Below are 17,401 nucleotides of genomic sequence, written 5' to 3'. Positions count from 1 at the left end.
AAGATGCTTTTTAGTTTCTAGAGTTGTTTATTCGGATGCTTTGTTATTTTCTGTGAGCTCTGGGAAATTTTTCACCTTGGTAGAGAAACTTCCAGATTTTGGAAAAAGCTGTTCCAACTTCTCAGAACATCATTTCTAGCTGCAAAGATAAGTTTTCACAGCTTGTTACAAAGGATTTTTAGTTATTCGAGAAGCTTTGTTAGCTTCTTAGATAATCTTTTCAGCTCTGAGAGATGCTACTGAGAAACAGTTTCTGAAGGACGCTTTTTCAGCTTCGGTAAGAAGTTTCATCGTCTTTTGTGAAACTTCTGAAGACAGCATGAAAATATTCTTTGGCTTCAGTGAGAAGCTATTCCTGCTTCAGGGATAAGTTTTTCAAGCTGTTAAAGCCTCTGAAAAGCTTTTTCAGATTTGGAAATAAGCTATCTCATGCATCCAAGAGCTGCTGAGACCAGATTTTCTAGCATTCGGGAGATGCTTTTCTAATATTCCAGTTTCTTGGTAAAAAATCCCAGCTTCTGAGGGTAACGTTTTCAGCTTCTAAGTGAAGCTTTCTCAGCTTCTGGGAGAAGCTTTGTCAGTTTCGGATAATAACTTCAAATCACATATTTTTTCAGCAATATTTATTTTTATTTAGATTGACCGCTCAAGCGCTCTAACAGGTGGTTCTGTGTCTGTTACCAGTTTTCTTTGTTCGTATGTTCTTTTTTTGTTTGATACGCCAGATTCACGCCATTGAAGTGACCGCGCGCTCTTTGCTTTGCGTTGTTGTTGATTGTTGTGTATGTGTTTGTAAATATTCTGCGAATGGCTTTTGTATATGTGCTCGAAGCGGATTTACAACATGGACACGGAGCGCACTCAATGATGTAAGCTTTTTTGTTTTAACAATTTATTTTTTAATTGTTTGCGGCGGAATATTCTTCGTTTTTTACATCTCTCCTTTCTTTACTATAATTTGCTTGCTTTTGCATTTTCCTTACAAAAAAATAAAGAAATCACATTAGAGTTTTTTCGTTTCTTATCATTTTTAAAGACTTTAATCCTACATATAGACAGAGGCAATCTCTGTCTGTCTGTCCCCTAAACACCATCTATTTTTTGTGTGTTTTGTATTTTGTGTATCATAGACTTGATATTATTAGAGTAGGTAGTTCCTGTTCCTGAATCAGAGTGTATTTTGTCTGTATGGGTTGATGATCGTGTTCGAATGTGTATGTGTGTATATGTGTGTATGATCTTACTGTTCGTCAACTGGTGATTTTCACGTCAAGAGGGATAGAATTAGAAATCCAAAAAATATTGGCATAACACGCCAGAGAAGCCACTAAAACAAATACACATTTATATTCCTCACATTGTAAAGCTGTCTGTGTGTGCCTGTCTCAACAGTCGTGTTCTAATCATTGAAATAAGTAAAACAAAAACATCCTAGTCGATAGGTAAAATAGCATCCAAAGGGTACTGTCTGGCGTTTTCTTTTTTAGAATCTTCACCGTTAGTTCACTTTTTTTTGTTTTCATCCTCCACTAACTGCTGTTGTATAACCTTAAACCTACATCCTTATCGCCTACACTTTTAGGTTACCTAAACTATTTACAAATTATATGCTTGCCTGTCTCGCTCTTCGCCCAGTAGTAGTTCCTCTGTGTTCCTATTCTTTACATTCACGAATTACTTCACTACACTGCTTAAACAAAACCACTCCAAATATGCCGCCAGTTTGGTTTCGATTCTATTTTTTACGTTTTCAGTTTTTTGTTTCCTGAATCCTCCCCAGTGCGTGACGAACCTGCTAGGCTGACGCTGATATCACCGCGCAAGTTACTAACACTTTATTTAAAAACTCTAAATAAAGGTAACACATTTCTGTCGTCCCTCGTCGCCACATTTTTTTTTTTTGTTTTGGAAGGCGACGAAGAAGATCGAAACGGAAAAGCTTTCACCTCTCGTTTATTCTTTCTCTCTCTCTCGGTTTGTTTTGGCTTTTGCTTACAACTTGATTGTATGTGTGTGTTTGATTGTGTGTTTTTTCTGCTCCGTTTGGTTTTCATTTCCTGTGTGTTTTGATTGTTTTCTTGCTTCTCTGCTGGTTAAAACTTTTTATTCGTAATTTTCGTGTTGTTTTTGGAATACAAACAGTAAGTAACAATTTTTTTCGGTGTGTACATGTTTCGCTTTTAACTCGATAAAAATACTTTGCTTGCATTTTATTGCCGAATGTTGACGATTGTTATCCCAATATGTGTAAATATACTTTAGTATGTTTGGTTGAAAGAGATTGACAGAACAAAACAAAAAAAACTTTGAAATACAAATAAAAACTTGACAGCGAATCACATGCACATTTTTGTGTGTGTTTTGTGTTGGTTTGTGTGTGTTGGTTTATGAATTAATAATATTAAAGAAATTTTACAATAAATTAATTAATCATAACAATAGAAACCACTGCGCTTTGTATGTGTGAAGGAGTGTACAAGGGAAGGAAGGGAACTTTTGATTCTCCTGAGAGGAGCAAAAAGGAAGCCAGGGAAGTATGTTGGATTGCATATTGTCGGTGTGTAAGTTGTGGGTATGTGTGAGTGTCCTAACGCTTCCCGCCGGGGAAGTGTCTTCCGCTGCAACGTATTCGCTATTATTGGACCTGATTGCGGCTGCTGGGTTGTCGCTGCGTGATCTCGATCTCGGCCGGGAGATCGCCCCGCACGTAATAGTCGGCAGCCTTGTTGCCGCCGACGCCATTCGACAGTAACGAGGTGCCGTTCGAGGTGGCACTGCCGTTACTGTGATGGTGCACCGAACCGTTCTTCCCGTGGTGTCCGTTGGCAGTGATTGCGCTACCGTTGCTGCTGACAGCACTGCCGTTCTGCAGTTTGGCTTCTTCGGCTGCCAACCGTCTGGCTTCGGCAGCTGCCGCCCGTCTCCGCTGAAATGGGATGGAAAAAGGGATTGAGGTTAGTTTATCGATCCAGAAGAAAAAATTTGGAAAAAATGTTCATATTTTAAGTACAAGTAAACTGAAAACAGATTAGATTAGCTGAAAACTTCTACTATAGTTTCTAAGAAAATCTTTCTAACCCTCTAAAATAAACTCATTCAGCTTTTGAGAGAAGCATTTCCAACTTCTAAAGAAAACCTTCTAGGCTTCTGGCGAAAAGGCTGCTCTATCTTCTTGGATGATGCTTTTTCAGCTTTATCCTTTCTAAGCTTCTAGAAAGAAGGCTTTATGCTTTTGAAGAGGAGCTTTTACTGCTTCTGAGGAGAAACGTTTCCAGCTTCAAGAAACAAGCTTCTGTCATCAGAATTTAAAGAAAGTTTATCCATCTTTTTGATTGAAGCTTCTCCAATTCAGGACAAAAGTATTTCCAGTTTCTGGAGAGAAACTTTTAAGCTTCTAGAGGGAAGCATTTCTGAGAAAATATTTTCAGCTTTTGAAGAGAAGCTTTTCAAATTTGTGGAGAGAACTTTCCAACAGCTTCTGGTAAAAAAGCTTTTCCAGCTTCTAATGATAAACTTTTCCAGTTTTTGGTATGAAGTATTTTTTTTTTCTTTGCAAAAGCTGGTGAGAAGCTTTTCCAGCTTCTTGTGAGAAGCTTTTCGGCTTCTGAAAGAAGTGTTCCCAGATTATGGAAGAAGTTTTCCAGATGTTGAGATAAGATTGTTCAGCTTCTCGAAAACAACTTTACCAGCAAAATTTTCCCAGCGTCTGCAGAAAAGCTTTTTATGTTGTGCAATAAAGCTTTTCCAGCTTTTAAATAGAAGCATTCTCAAGTAGATACTTTTTTCAGAATCTGGCCAGATGCTTTTCCAGCTAACTCATCTTCCGGTTATTCGCTTTTCCAGCTTCGGAGATAAAGTTTACGGATTTGACCTTGGATGTCGTCAAAGGTAAATTGATCGTTGAGTGGCAGAAAAAGGCAAATCGCGCGGACAGTGGTAAAAGTGGTGAAACAACTTTGCATGCTGCGGCCGGCAGAGAAGAGGTTATGTGCTATTTTTGTAAAAAGCCGGGCCATAAGGAAGTGAGCTGTGACAAGTGGAAGAAGTGGAAGGACAATAAGAAGAAGAGTCAATCGAAAGAAGAAAAATCTGGCAATAAGGCTCGCAGTGTAGTGCATGATGACGTCAAAGCGTTCGACTGGGCGTTCTCAGCTGGTGATATAGTGCCAAGAATTTGGATTCTTGACTCGGGTGCAACATGTCGTTTGACAGCAGAACACGCTCGTTCAAATCTACTCAAAAGAGAGTAACTTTGATTCACTTTTGAAGTTTCAAGTTAGCTGTCAAAAGTGAGTAACTTTATTTTATCAAAGTGAGTAACTTTTTACTCAATCATGAAAGAAAACGACCTTACTCACTTTTGAGTAAACACAAACATATTTGACTCACTTTGTAAACGTCAAAGACTTGTGAAAATTTCGGTTTCTAAGTTTAGGAGTAAACATCGCTGTTAAACAAGTGCCGGAAAACGAATCATACAAGTTGTGAATATAATATATTATATGGGCAATTGTTACTGGTATCATTAATCCTGTAGGCAAATTCCGACGCGTATTTTCTTCGAAGAAAAGAAATTTTTCTTGCTGCGTAATGGAAGAAAATTTCTTCTCTTTGAAGAAATTGTTCGCCGGAATTCACCAACTGATATCAAGTGAAGCGAGGTCGGAGTGAAAATGACCAAGTCCTGGTTTTGATCGAACAACCACAAGAAAAAACATATAAACAGTAAGTTTTACCGTCGTACTTTATATTGGACTAATTATCAATTCTTTACAGTCTAACCGGGAAGGCTACTCGTTCGGTCAAACTACATCCTCCATGACTTTCATCAGTCCCCCAGAGATTTACAACATCCAGGGATACATTCCAGAGCATCGACAATTTCGACACAAATACTACAATTTTTACCTGTAATAATGTACTATCCATGTATTTATAAAAATATATTTATAATAAAATAAATGTTATGCTTTTTGTATATTTTTCTTTTGATTTAATAAATATAAAAATAAAAAACGAAGTGACAACTTTACTCTAAAGTGAGTAACGATGGTGTTACTCACTTGTGAGCAGTTCCACTTTGTTCCGAAGTGAGTCGAATTCTACTCACTTTTGAGTAGATCTGAACGAGCGTGAAGAGTCGTTTGACAGCAGAAGAAGTGAGCGTCGCGATCGGCGTGAAAGTAGGACCCGCCGGAAGAGGGTCCGGAAGTTGCTGGTTGCTGTTGGCAGTGCGAATCAGCGTCGTGTGATCACAGTGGATGATGTCTTGCTAGTACCAGGAATGAAAGCGAACTTGTTGTCGGTTAAGCGATTAGTAAGCAAGGGCTACGAAGTGAACTTTGATGCAAATTAGTCAGAATGGGACTGTTGGTGCTGTGGCCGAACTTTCGAACAATCTATTCGTGATGAAGTTGCTCAACGAAAGTGTATCGCTGGTGAGTGAACCAACCGAGTGCGTCCATGAATGGCACTACAAGATGGGACATAGAGACATTGAAGCTGTGAATAAACTACCGGGATGAAGATCGAAGCGTGTAGCTGTTCTGAAGAGTACGAAGTGTGTATACGTGGGAAGATGAATCGTGAGCCGTTACCGAAAGCGTCCAAGAGCAAGTCGTCGGACGTTTTGGACCTGACCCATAAAAAATTTGTGGTCCAATGCGGACTGCGACGCTGAGCGGAAGGTGCTACTTCCTGACGTTCATAGACGACTTCAGCAAGTATACGGTTGTCCATCTTCTCAAGGGCAAATTGGAGACGCTCGATAAGCTGCGAGAGTACGTCGAGATGGTTACCACCAAGTTCGGTAAAAGGCCAAAGATACTTCGCTCGGACAACGGAGGTGATTACACCGAGGATGATTTTAATCGATTTTTGAAGGAGAACGGCATTATCGGTCAGTTTACCGCACCGTATTCACCGCAACAAAATGGCACTGCAGAGCGTAAGAACCGGTAACTTGTGGAAATGGCCCGATGTTTGTTTATCCAGACAGGGCGCGACGACCGGTTCTGGGGTGAAGCCATAGTAAATGCGAACTATCTTCAAAATCGTGTGCCTTCTCGTACAATACCAGTGACACCGTACAATACCAGTGAACGTTGGCATGGGGTAAAACCGAAACTGTGCCATGTTCGCCCATTTTGTGTTGATGTTTACTGCTACATACCGAGTGAAAAGCGGGGCAAGCTTGATGATAAGGCTGAAAAAGCTGAAGCTTATGGGATACAGCGAGGCGTCAAAAGCGTACCGTCTGATTGATGTTTGGACTGGGAGAATTACGATTAGTCGTGTTTTCAGGAGTTTCAGTTCGGTACCCGAAGTGGACAGCATGTCTCCGTGTAGCGATGTATTGATACCTCTGTCGAAGAACGCTGCGAGCATGGATCCGGTCGTGCCTTGAGAAGCGCCTGTGGTGGATCGCGAGGACGACATCGTCTGGGAGAATGCGACGCCTGCTGCTGATGAAGAGGTTGTGAGGAGATCAACCAGGACAACGAGAGGACAGTTACCGGCCCGATATGCTTGTGTGGCAGAAGCTGTAGTTCAGGAGGAGCGAAAACAGCGAAGGATACACTGTCTGACCCAGATAGTCAAAACTGGAAGAAAGCGATGTTGGATGAACTCGAATCGATAAGGAGCAACTATGCTTGGGAACTTGTCGATGCTCAACAAGGAAAACGTGTGTTGGGCTGTAAATGGGCTTTCCAACTCAAGCGTACCTCAGATGGTAAGATTATTCGGTTCAAGGCCAGACTTGTGGCGCAAGGCTACATTCAGCAGTATGGGAGTGAGTATGACGAAGTCTTCGCGCCTGTCGTTCGTCAGACTACTTTCAGAGCTCTCATGTCCGTTGCGGCGAAGCGGGTTAAAGCAGAGTGCTCGCTCGTGGAACTTGAAGCTTCATCAGGTGCTGGAAGGTGACGGTTTTAAGAGGAGTACTGCCGATCCGTGTCGGTATGGCAAAGTGGTCAACGGAAATCGATGCTATGTTTTAGTGTACGTCGATGATCTTATTATCGCCAGTGAGGAAGAAGGAATTATCGAGTTGACTAGTCGAACGCTAGCTCGTAACTTTGAAATCATTTCTAGTCAACTGCGGAGGCCAAGTTCGTCGCCTTTTCGGAAGCTTCTCAGGAAGCAATCTGGCTTCAGCGGATACTACACGATCTGGGTGAAAGCGTTCCAACAGTGCAACTAAATGAGGGCAATCAGTCTTGTTTGAAAATGCTGCAGTCGGAGAAGTTTAGCAACAGGACAAAGGTACAATTTGGCCACCTGCTTTGTCCACAGTTGATCAGCAGAAGTTTTCTCATTTTATTTTGTATGGGGAAAGCCATCTTACTTCAAATATCTTGTGAATGCATGTAACCCATTGACGGTGATGAAATCGAGGTTGTCGAAGAATTCGTGTATTTGGGCTCACTGGTGACCGCCGACAACGACACCAGCAGAGAAATCCAGAGACGCATCGTTGCTGGAAATCGTGCCTACTTTGAACTACGCAGAACGCTCCGATCGAGCAAAGTTCGCCATCGCACGAAATTAACCATCTACAAGACGCTGATTAGACCGGTACTTCTCTATGGACACGAAACATGGACCCTACGTGCAGAGGATCTACGCGCCCTTGGTGTTTTCTAACGGAAGGTGTTGCGGACCATCTACGGCGGAGTGCAGATGGAAGACGGAACGTGGAGAAGGCGACTGAACCATGAATTGCGCCAGCTGCTAGAAGAACCAACCATCGTCCACCTCGCAAAAATTAAGGTAAGGTAAGATAGCCATCATCATTATGCTCGAAATGACTATCATGCCTACCAAATATTTACTCGATTAATGCTTTCATTTACGAGAAATTTGAAGTTCTATGCCTTTCTCCATATACAGGGCCGGATTTACAATTGTGGAGGCCCGGGGGCCATTGTCTTGTGGGGGCCCTTTTCCCAGAAGAACATTTTGATACTTTAGAAGAGACTAGATAATCTTAATGTCAAACTATTTTATCACGTTAAAAAAATATTTTCCATTGTGAACGTAAATCAATTTAAATTTATTTATCTTATGTTTCCTTAATATTCTACATATCTTTGTAGATTTTATATATATGCTAAAATATGCTAAATTCAATGTTTTTGGGGTTTCTTCGTCAATAACAAAGTTCATTTGATGATTTCCTTCTTGTTGATTCCTTTATTTTATATGGTACATATTTTATTCATGTTTTAAACTGCAAGTTGTTGAACATACAGATTTACCTAACAATTTAGATTGAAGAAATTGGTGTAGGGCTGGTAGCAGGTCTTTTTCTAGAGACTTCTATTTCAATGCAAGTCTCCAAAAAGTCTCTACTTTCAATGGAAGGTCTCTAAGGTCTCTATTTTAATAAAAATGGTTTCTAAAATCTTTTCTTTCCTTATTGCGATTGCAGTGAATCCTGATGCAAAATACTACTGGCTCCAGAGAAAAATAAAAGATTCTAGCGCAGCTATTTAGCAGCTTCTTCAAGGATTTCGTATCACAGGTCTCGAAGAAAAACTTCAAGAAATCTTCAAGTGGTTTGTCTAGAGATTTCATCTGGAACACTTTCATTGACTAAAACAGGGATCTCTCTACAAATATGTCTAGAGATTCCTTTACTATTTCGCCCAGAAATTCAAAGAATGCTTAGAGGATTTTCTATAGGTAATCCTTGAGTACTCCAATTATACAACTTCCAGTAATTTCCTCAGTGCTTATCCCGATTATTTTCGAAAGAATAGACTAGGTGTTTTCCAGATATTTTCACTTATCCCTCAAACGAATGCTCCAGTTTTACTCAAGGAAATCTTACGAAGATTTTTTGAAGATGTTCTAAACATAACTCTTGGAGGATATAGTATGGAAATCGAGTGAAGAATAACCGGAAAATCCTGGAGGATTTGAGACTTCCTTAAGAAATATCCAAAAAAATCTTTGGAGAAATTTTTGATGGAATCGATAAGGTCGAATTAAAATTCTTGGAGGAATTCCTAAGGAAAATAATCACTTAATGAACTCCTGCAAAAATTTCCGGAATAATCTCTGAACCTTCCCACTAAATTCATAAAGAAAATCATGAAAAAAAAACTACGAGTTTCGCGAGAAATTGCCAAAAAAAGATAAATGATTCAATGATGAATCAAAATCTTATCTTCTGTTTCCTATTAGTTTACGTTTTGTTTTTCTGTTTCCTGTTTGGTCCATTTTCGGTCTATTGTTGGTTCCTGTCTGGTCTCTTCTTGATCTGTTTTTTTTTTCAAGCTAGAAGTCTCTGAAGTTCCTATATTTACCAGCCCTTCACTGTGATCGAAAGAGTATTTTTCAAAATAAATATATAAATTATTAAGTCCTATTACTTGATCTGCAAACATAAATTGCATGCGAACCTAGTCTTAAACTTCGTTGAGAATGCTTTCGTTACAGTTGGATCACAGACAAACAGACGTAACACATAGAACAAATCTCGTTCAAAATCATAGTCACGATGACATGTACGCCCAATGCTAAAATCGGTGTGTTTGGCCGACAGGCCAACAGATGGCGGTAGTGTGTAAACGTCAAACACGAAAAAAACGATGCAAGCGCTGTGGGTGGCGGATTAGCCACCTATCATATTTTTGAATCGACCGTTAAAAATGTGGTCGATTGACAATGATGAGAATGTGACGTCTGTTTGTCTGTGGTTGGATAGTCACGTAAGAAAATCTTTAGGAATTTAAGCAAAAGGATGGCTCTCTTTTTGTTTATCCAAATCGGTTTTGAAATTTGAAGTTAAAGTTAACAAAACCCCATTTTGAATGTTCTTATATTTTGTTTTAAGAGTTTTATTTCAATTTATTTGCATAAACATCACCTATTGTTCAATTTAAAAAATAGAATGCTTCTTATAATATGACACGATTTCAAAAAGCATAGGCTCTTGCATTGGTTCTGACTATTCGTGAAAGTTTTACTACAAGCATGTTTGTCGATATTTGTGGGGGCCCCTAAAATGTGGGGGCCCGGGGGCCATGGCCCCCTCGGCCCCTCGTAAATGCGGCCCTGCCCATATAATATAAAACTAGAAAACTTCTGCTGATAAATTGTGGATAAGAGCAAAGCAAGTAGGGCTTGTTCACAAATTTCATAACGCTGAAAGGGGTGGGTGATTGTTCTGCTGGTGTTACAGCTCATACAAAATTTGTAGAATATTCATATAAAAAGCGTTACGAAGGGTGGGGGGGTGTTAAAAAGTGCCATTTTCAGCGTTATGAATGGATGACCTGCTTTGCTCATGCCCACAGTTGATCAGCAGAAGTTTTCTCATTTAATTTTGTATGAGGAAAGGCATCTAACTCCAAATATATTGTGAATGGAAGATTTAATCGAAAAAATATTTGGTAGGCGTGATAGCCATAATCATTATGCACAACCGGTAGGGTAAAAGCACCGGTTTTGGCCAGCCTAAGAGAAAATGTCAATAAAAATCAAATGGAAAGCCGTATTTATACTACAAATATGTCAAATACAAGCTTTTAATTTATTTTATGTGTATAAAATATCAAAATTGAGATAAAACCATTTTTTTGCTTTGAAAATCCCGTTGGTCAATATAGGCCAACGGAACCAGTTTCGGCCAGAGATTTATCTTCGGTTCCTAAATTGACCAATCGCATTGATTGCTCATGAGAGTGGCCAAATTAGGAGGGCCCTGGCCAAATTAGGTGTATGGGGATTAAAATTATAAGGAAAATGAAATGTTTTTTCTTATATTTTGAATCAATTTGGACGAGTAAATGAATGTGGCTATATCATGTGAATGTGATCGTCTGAACACAAAAGGTTTCATGTTAATTGGCTATGTAAAACGGTGTATAATCCCCTATGGCTACAACTGGCGTATGGCCAAAACCGGCGCTTCTACCCTACCAAATATTTTTTTCGAAAATGGTTCCCAATTTTGAGAAATAGCTCATTAGATGCATTTCGCCATACAAATATTTTTCGCGTTACCTGTTAGCGATTTTTCGTGCATAGACACTAGCGCATGTGCGTTACTATGTGGCGAGTAGCGAATCAGGCCATGTATGTAACCCATTGAAAGTTCAAGTCCTATTTAGCATGTTTGATAGAGTATATCACAAAAAAGTTTGATAAATCATACTTTAAATTTCATGTAAACATCAATAAAACCAATGTTTTATGCAACTTTGGCAACCTGTAGCTAAAAATTGTAACGTGCTGGAACATTTCTGAGAACGGCATCAGATTCAGCGACCCAAAATCTACTAGAGACATATAATTTGATCCATGAGACACGCAAAAATGTCACTTTTGTTACACCATGTAATCCATACTCGGACTTTTTCAAACCCTCCTCCCCCCATGATAAGATTTTTTGTATGAAAATAAAAATAAATTGCATTGCGCGTAATAAATCTTAGACCCTCCGCCCCCCATAACCCCTTACTTAATTAATGGACGGTCCCATAGTTGAAACACGTGAAAATCCATTGGTTTGCTTAGTAACAACAAGCTACACACTTGGTTACCAATGGCTTTTAGGGCGAGATCATAAATTATGCCAGATTTGATTATATCGAAAGCGAGAATGATCCGTCCCAAATTAAGAGTGTATCCCCCTTGCGGTGAAGAGCGACAACCATTGACTGTTGCAGTACTAGAACGCTACTGCGATCCACGCTGAAAAAATTGCTCACGACGATTGAGTCATCAGCTTTATCACTTCTACACTGTAAAAGATTGCTTCTCAGAGACTGATTTGCATTTACCCAGAAATCGATGTGTTTTGTGTCTCTCTATATATGTTTCATTTTTAATGGGACTACAGTTAGTTCATATTAATGTTTCATTAATAATAGAACATTAATAGCAGTATAAATAGCATCTATTTTTGAATAAAACCAATTCAGGGGCTTAGTGGAAATGTTCAGGAGTACATGCATACAGTTGCAGCGATGAATTTGTCCCGATTTTGTTCCAAGAAATGGCGCAATTTTCGTCAAAACGTGATTCCAATCACGTGTTTGATAAGAAATATTCAATCCACAAAAAGATGGATTTGTTTTGCAAGTTATGTGCATGTGATTGATGCTCAGTTGGTTTAGATTCAGACGCACTCAGTCGGACACTGCAGAATGACTCGCCTCAGCCTTATCAGTCTATTCCTAAAGGTCTACGACCGATGATGCTGCCAGTCTTCGTAAAGTTGTCACACTATATCTACATTCTAAATCAAAATTGTGATCTCTTCGTCTACTCACAACCTTAAATTGAAGTAGGTATGTGTGCGCACGTACGCTCCTCCTCCGATAACCACCGCCACACGTTTCGACACCTTCAAACCTGAAAATATGCCTTGAGCTACTGAACCAAACTAAACTGGGTCCGCACCCGAGCCCAAGCTGCTCCCAAAGCTAGCGCAGCTATTTTGTCAACTCATTATCATCTACTGTTGAGGTGCATGGCCCGGTCTGCTCTGCTCTAAAACACATGGCGGTACCCTTGAAAATCTCTTCACCCTGCTGGTGGGATAGTGGTGGATGGACAGTTTTTTGACCGCCAACCGAACGTTGCCAAGCCACAACAAGTTCCTTGAGTGTGCACTAGACCGGTGTGCAAACTGCAACCGTTGTTGGTGATCTACTTTGCGCATTGGTAAAATTACGCAACCGTCATCGAATTCTTCATTTTCTGCTTTCGAGCGGCGCTGACTCAATCGAAGCAACCTGTTTGATTTGTTTGAGGGCCGAGCGATTGATCGATTTGAAATGTTTGAAGGGACAGGTTTCTAGCCTACTGCGGTTCACACCGCATAATAGAACAAATTGCCCCTACCCCCTCGAAATTGTATGGTACGGTACTCCCCAGAACGTTATTATCAGAAAAAAATCTCCATCAAATCTGAGCTCACCATGGCTCAACAAATGTCTGATAATAACGTTTTGGGGGAGCACCGTGCACAGCTGAGCTTCGAAAATAAGTAAGACACCAACCTTGGTCGCTTTGTATGTGCTCTGGTAGAACTCGTTGAACAGGAAGAGGAACATGACGGCGTGCATTCCGATCCACCAGACGAAGGCTTTCGGGTAGTTGCAGTCGATGAACAGCAGCTGGAAGGCGTGCACCATGATAGCGACAAACTGGACCTGGAACGACAACAATCGGTACAAGTGAGCACATGTCCCCCTTGGGTGTAATTGAGGGTGGGTTCTTACCATCTGAAGGCTGGTGAGGTACTTCTTCCACCAGAGGTACTTCTGGAACTGGGGTCCCATCGCCGTGAACAGGTAGTACGTGTACATTACGATGTGTACGAAGGTGTTGAGCAGTCCGAAGAAGGTGCTGTGACCACCTGTGGGGATGAGAAGAAGGGAAAGGATAAGCTTTAAGGATAGAGTTCATTGAGTTAGGGTACAGTAGAATTTCCAGATGTTCCGTTACTCGATACATCGACCCATGGAAGTGAAAATTTAGCAAATTCTTTGCAATACATAGCGGGTACTATAACATACAGTCCCTTTTATTATCCAGCACAACTTTTTGAACCACGTGTTTTCTACGTTGTAATATTATAGAGCATCTCTAAGAATTATTCTAGATAATTCTCCTGAAAATTTTGGATTTGTCTATCAATTTCTGAACCAAACGTAGAACTAACCTACATCACACGATTACTCAATTCTCTAATGTTTTGTATGGATTTAAGCCCAAAAACAAATTCCCTATTTTTTTTATTTAATGTCACATCCTTAGATTATAACTCAGATTTGGGCTGAATTATGTATTACGTGTACGTGTACGAAATGTGAAATATGAACGACCGTCGTCTCAAAAAACATTTGGGATTTTGTCGACGAAGTGAACGTCAAAGATTGGATTCTTACTGAGCATATCTCATATATTACTAATACAGATTTCTTCAAGAGGTTTTCAAAGAATCCTCGGATAACTCGATTTTGATATTTACAGAACTTTTTACTACGACTTTAAATATTTTGATTTTTTTTATTCTTCTATTAGAATAGAATTACAAATTCCTCAAGAAGCTCATATTATCTTTTGAGGATTTCTCATGGGCGTTTTCCAGGAAATTAAAGAATTTTTTAAAAGAAATCCTGATGTAATTATTTGGAAGAGCTCCAAGGAAAGTACTTGAATATTTACTGCGGGAGTCTTGAGAGAACTTTTTAAAGGATTTCTGGAAAAACCCGTGCATTCTAGACGTATTCAATATCAAGATTCCTAAAGCGAAGGCTATTCTCTAGCCCCAAATGACGTGTAAGACTATCGATCATGACGTGGGAGATAATCTCTTTGCGGTGAAGTAGGACTAAAAGAACTAAGTAGAGAACAGTGTAGCTATCGGAAGCTTGGAAAAGCTTCTTCCAGAAGCTTTTCCAGCTTCTATGAAAAAACTTTTCCAGCTACTTGGAGAAGCGTATCCACCTTCTGTGAGAAGCTTTTCCAGCTATTAGGGGAAGCTTTTGTAGCTTCGGAAAGAAGCTTTTCCAGCTTCTTGAAGGAGCTTTTCCAGCTTCTGGGAGAAGCTTTTCCACCTTCTGTGATAAGCTCTTCCACCTTCTGTGAGAAACTTTTCCAGCTTCTGGGGCTTTTCCAGCTTCTGGGAAAAGCTTTTCCACCTTCTGGGAGATGCTTTTTCAGCTTTCGGGAGAAGCTTTACCAGCTACTAGCAAAAGCTTTTTCGGCTTAGGGGAGAAGCTTCCCCAGCTTCGGGAAGAAGTTTCTTCAGCTTCTGGGATATGCATTTCCATCTTATGAGAGAAGATTCTCCAACCTCTGTGAGAAGCTTTTCCACCTTCTGTGAGAATCTTTTCCAGCGTCTGGGAGAAGTTTTTCCAGCTTTTGGGAGAAGCTTTTCCAGCTTTCGGGAGAAGCTTTACCAGCTACTAGCAAAAGCTTTTTCGGCATAGGGGAGAAGCTTCCCCAGCTTCGGGAAGCAGTTTCTTCAGCTTCTGGGATATGCATTTCCATCTTCTGAGAGAAGATTTTCCAGCCTCTGTGAGAAGCTTTTCCAGCTTCTGGGAGAAGCTTTTCCAGCTTCTGGGAGAAGCTTTTCCAGCTTCTGGGAGAAGCTTTTCCAGCTTCTAGGAGAAGCTTTTCCAGCTTCTAGGAGAAGCTTTTCCAGCTTCTGGGAGAAGCTTCCAAGCTTTTGGGAGAAGTTTTCCAAGCTTTTGGGAGAAGTTATCCAAGCCTCGGGAAGTAGCTTTACCAGCTCCTAGGAGAAGCTTTTTCAGCTTCATGGAGAAGCAACTTCAGTTTGTTCGAGAAGCATTTCTAACTTCTGGGAAGAGCTTTTCCAGCTACTAGAAGCTTTTTCAGCTTTGGGGAGAAGCTTTTTCTGCTTCTGGGATATGCATTTCCAACTTATTGGAGAAGATTTTCCTGTTTCTGAAAAAAGCTTTTCAGGTTGTTAAAGGAGCTTTTCTAGCTCCTGGAATAAGCGTTTCCAGCTTCTGTGAAAAAACTTTTCCAGTTACTAGGAGAAGCTCATCCAGCTTCTGGAAGAAGCTTTTCCACCTTCTGTGAGAAGCTTTTCCTGCTACAAAGAAAATGTTTTCCAGCTATTAGGGGAAGCTTTTTCACCTTCTGTGAGACATTTTCCAGCTTCGGGAAAAAACTTTTCCAGCTTCTGGTAGAAGCTTTTCCAGCTTCTGGTAGAAGCTTTTCCAGCTTCTGGTAGAAGCTTTTTCACCTTCTGGGAGAAGCTTTTCCAGCTTCTGGGAGAAGCTTTTCCAGCTTCTGGGAGAAGCTTTTCCAGCTTCTGGGAGAAACTTTTCCAGCTTCTGGGAGAAGCTTTTCCAGCTTCTGGGAGAAACTTTTCCAGCTTCTGGGAGAAACTTTTCCAGCTTCTGGGAGAAGCTTTTCCAGCTTCTGGGAGAAGCTTTTCCAGCTTCTGGAAGAAGCTTTTCCAGCTTCTGGGAGAAGCTTTTCCAGCTTCTGGGAGAAGCTTTTTCAGCTTCTGGGAGAAGCTTTTCCAGCTTCTGGGAGAAGCTTTTCCAGCTTCTGGGAGAAGCTTTTCCAGCTTCTGGGAGAAGCTTTTCCAGCTTCTGGGAGAAGCTTTTCCAGCTTCTGGGAGAAGCTTTTCCAGCTTCTGGGAGAAGCTTTTCCAGCTTCTGGGAGAAGCTTTTCCAGCTTCTGGGAGAAGCTTTTCCAGCTTCTGGGAGAAGCTTTTTCAGCTTCTGGGAGAAGCTCTTCCAGCTTCTGGGAGAAGCTCTTCCAGCTTCTGGGAGAAGCTCTTCCAGCTTCTGGGAGAAGCTCTTCCAGCTTCTGGGAGAAGCTCTTCCAGCTTCTGGGAGAAGCTCTTCCAGCTTCTGGGAGAAGCTCTTCCAGCTTCTGGGAGAAGCTTTTCCAGCTTCTGGGAGAAGCTTTTCCAGCTTCTGGGAGAAGCTTTTCCAGCTTCTGGGAGAAGCTTTTCCAGCTTCTGGGAGAAGCTTTTCCAGCTTCTGGGAGAAGCTTTTCCAGCTTCTGGGAGAAGCTTTTCCAGCTTCTGGGAGAAGCTTTTCCAGCTTCTGGGAGAAGCTTTTCCAGCTTCTGGGAGAAGCTTTTCCAGCTTCTGGGAGAAGCTTTTCCAGCTTCTAGGAGAAGCTTTTCCAGCTTCTGGGAGAAGCTTTTCCAGCTTCTGGGAGAAGCAATTCCTGCTACAAGGAGAAGCTATTCCTGCTACAAGGAGAAGCTTTTCCAGCTATTAGGGGAAGCTTTTACAGCTTCGGGAAAAAGCTTTTTCAGCTTCTTGAACGAGCTTTTTCAGCTTCTGGGAGAAGCTTTTTCAGCTTCTGGGAGAAGCTTTTTCAGCTTCTGGGAGTAGCTTTTCCAGCTTCTGAGAGAAGCTTTTATAGCTTCTGAGAGAAGCTTTTCCAGCTTCTGGGAGAAGCTTCTCCAACTTCTGGGAGTAGCTTTTCCAGTTTCTGGGAGAAACTTTTCCAGCTTCTGGGAAAAGCTTTTCCAGCTTCTGGGAGAAGCTTTTCCAACTTCTAAGAGAAGCTTTTCCAACTTCTATGAGAAGCTTTTCCAGCTTCTGGGAGAAGCTTTTTCAGCTTCTGGAAGAAGCTTTTCCAGCTTCTGGGAGAAGCTTTTCCAGCTTCTGGGAGAAGCTTTTCCAGCTTCTGGGAAAAGCTTTTCCAGCTTCTGGGAAAAGCTTTTCCAGCTTCTGGGAAAAGCTTTTCCAGCTTCTGGGAAAAGCTTTTCCAGCTTCTGGGAAAAGCTTTTCCAGCTTCTGGGAAAAGCTTTTCCAGCTTCTGGGAGAAGCTTTTCCAGCTTCTGGGAGAAGCTTTTCCAGCTTCTGGGAGAAGTTTTTCCAGCTTCTGGGAGAAGCTTTTCCAGCTTCGAGGAGAAGTGTTTCCAGCTTCGAGGAGAC

General features: G+C 41.0%; 1 protein-coding gene across 4 annotated transcripts in view; it reads right to left on the bottom strand.

Annotated features, from left to right (window-relative positions):
• Positions 1 to 689: 689 nt before the first annotated feature.
• LOC5569887 (elongation of very long chain fatty acids protein AAEL008004) overlaps positions 690 to 17,401 on the bottom strand; it is a 222,093-nt gene continuing 205,381 nt past the window's right edge. Inside the window, exons 9-11 of one of the 4 annotated variants that reach the window (XM_021837997.1) lie at positions 13,242 to 13,378; positions 13,020 to 13,172; positions 690 to 2,926 (exon numbers count right to left, since the gene is read on the bottom strand). In XM_021837997.1, coding sequence (XP_021693689.1) covers positions 2,636 to 2,926; positions 13,020 to 13,172; positions 13,242 to 13,378 — 581 coding nt within the window. In that variant the 3' untranslated portion in view covers positions 690 to 2,635. The remainder of the gene's footprint in view (positions 2,927 to 13,019; positions 13,173 to 13,241; positions 13,379 to 17,401) is intronic. The other 3 variants (XM_021838001.1, XM_021837998.1, XM_021837999.1) reach the window with 3 other exon arrangements.

The sequence above is a fragment of the Aedes aegypti genome, chromosome 1, assembly GCF_002204515.2.
Source record: "Aedes aegypti strain LVP_AGWG chromosome 1, AaegL5.0 Primary Assembly, whole genome shotgun sequence".
Classification (NCBI taxonomy): Eukaryota; Metazoa; Arthropoda; class Insecta; order Diptera; family Culicidae; genus Aedes; species Aedes aegypti.
Note: the sequence above shows the minus strand (reverse complement) of the source record. Positions and strands in the feature narration are given on the sequence as shown.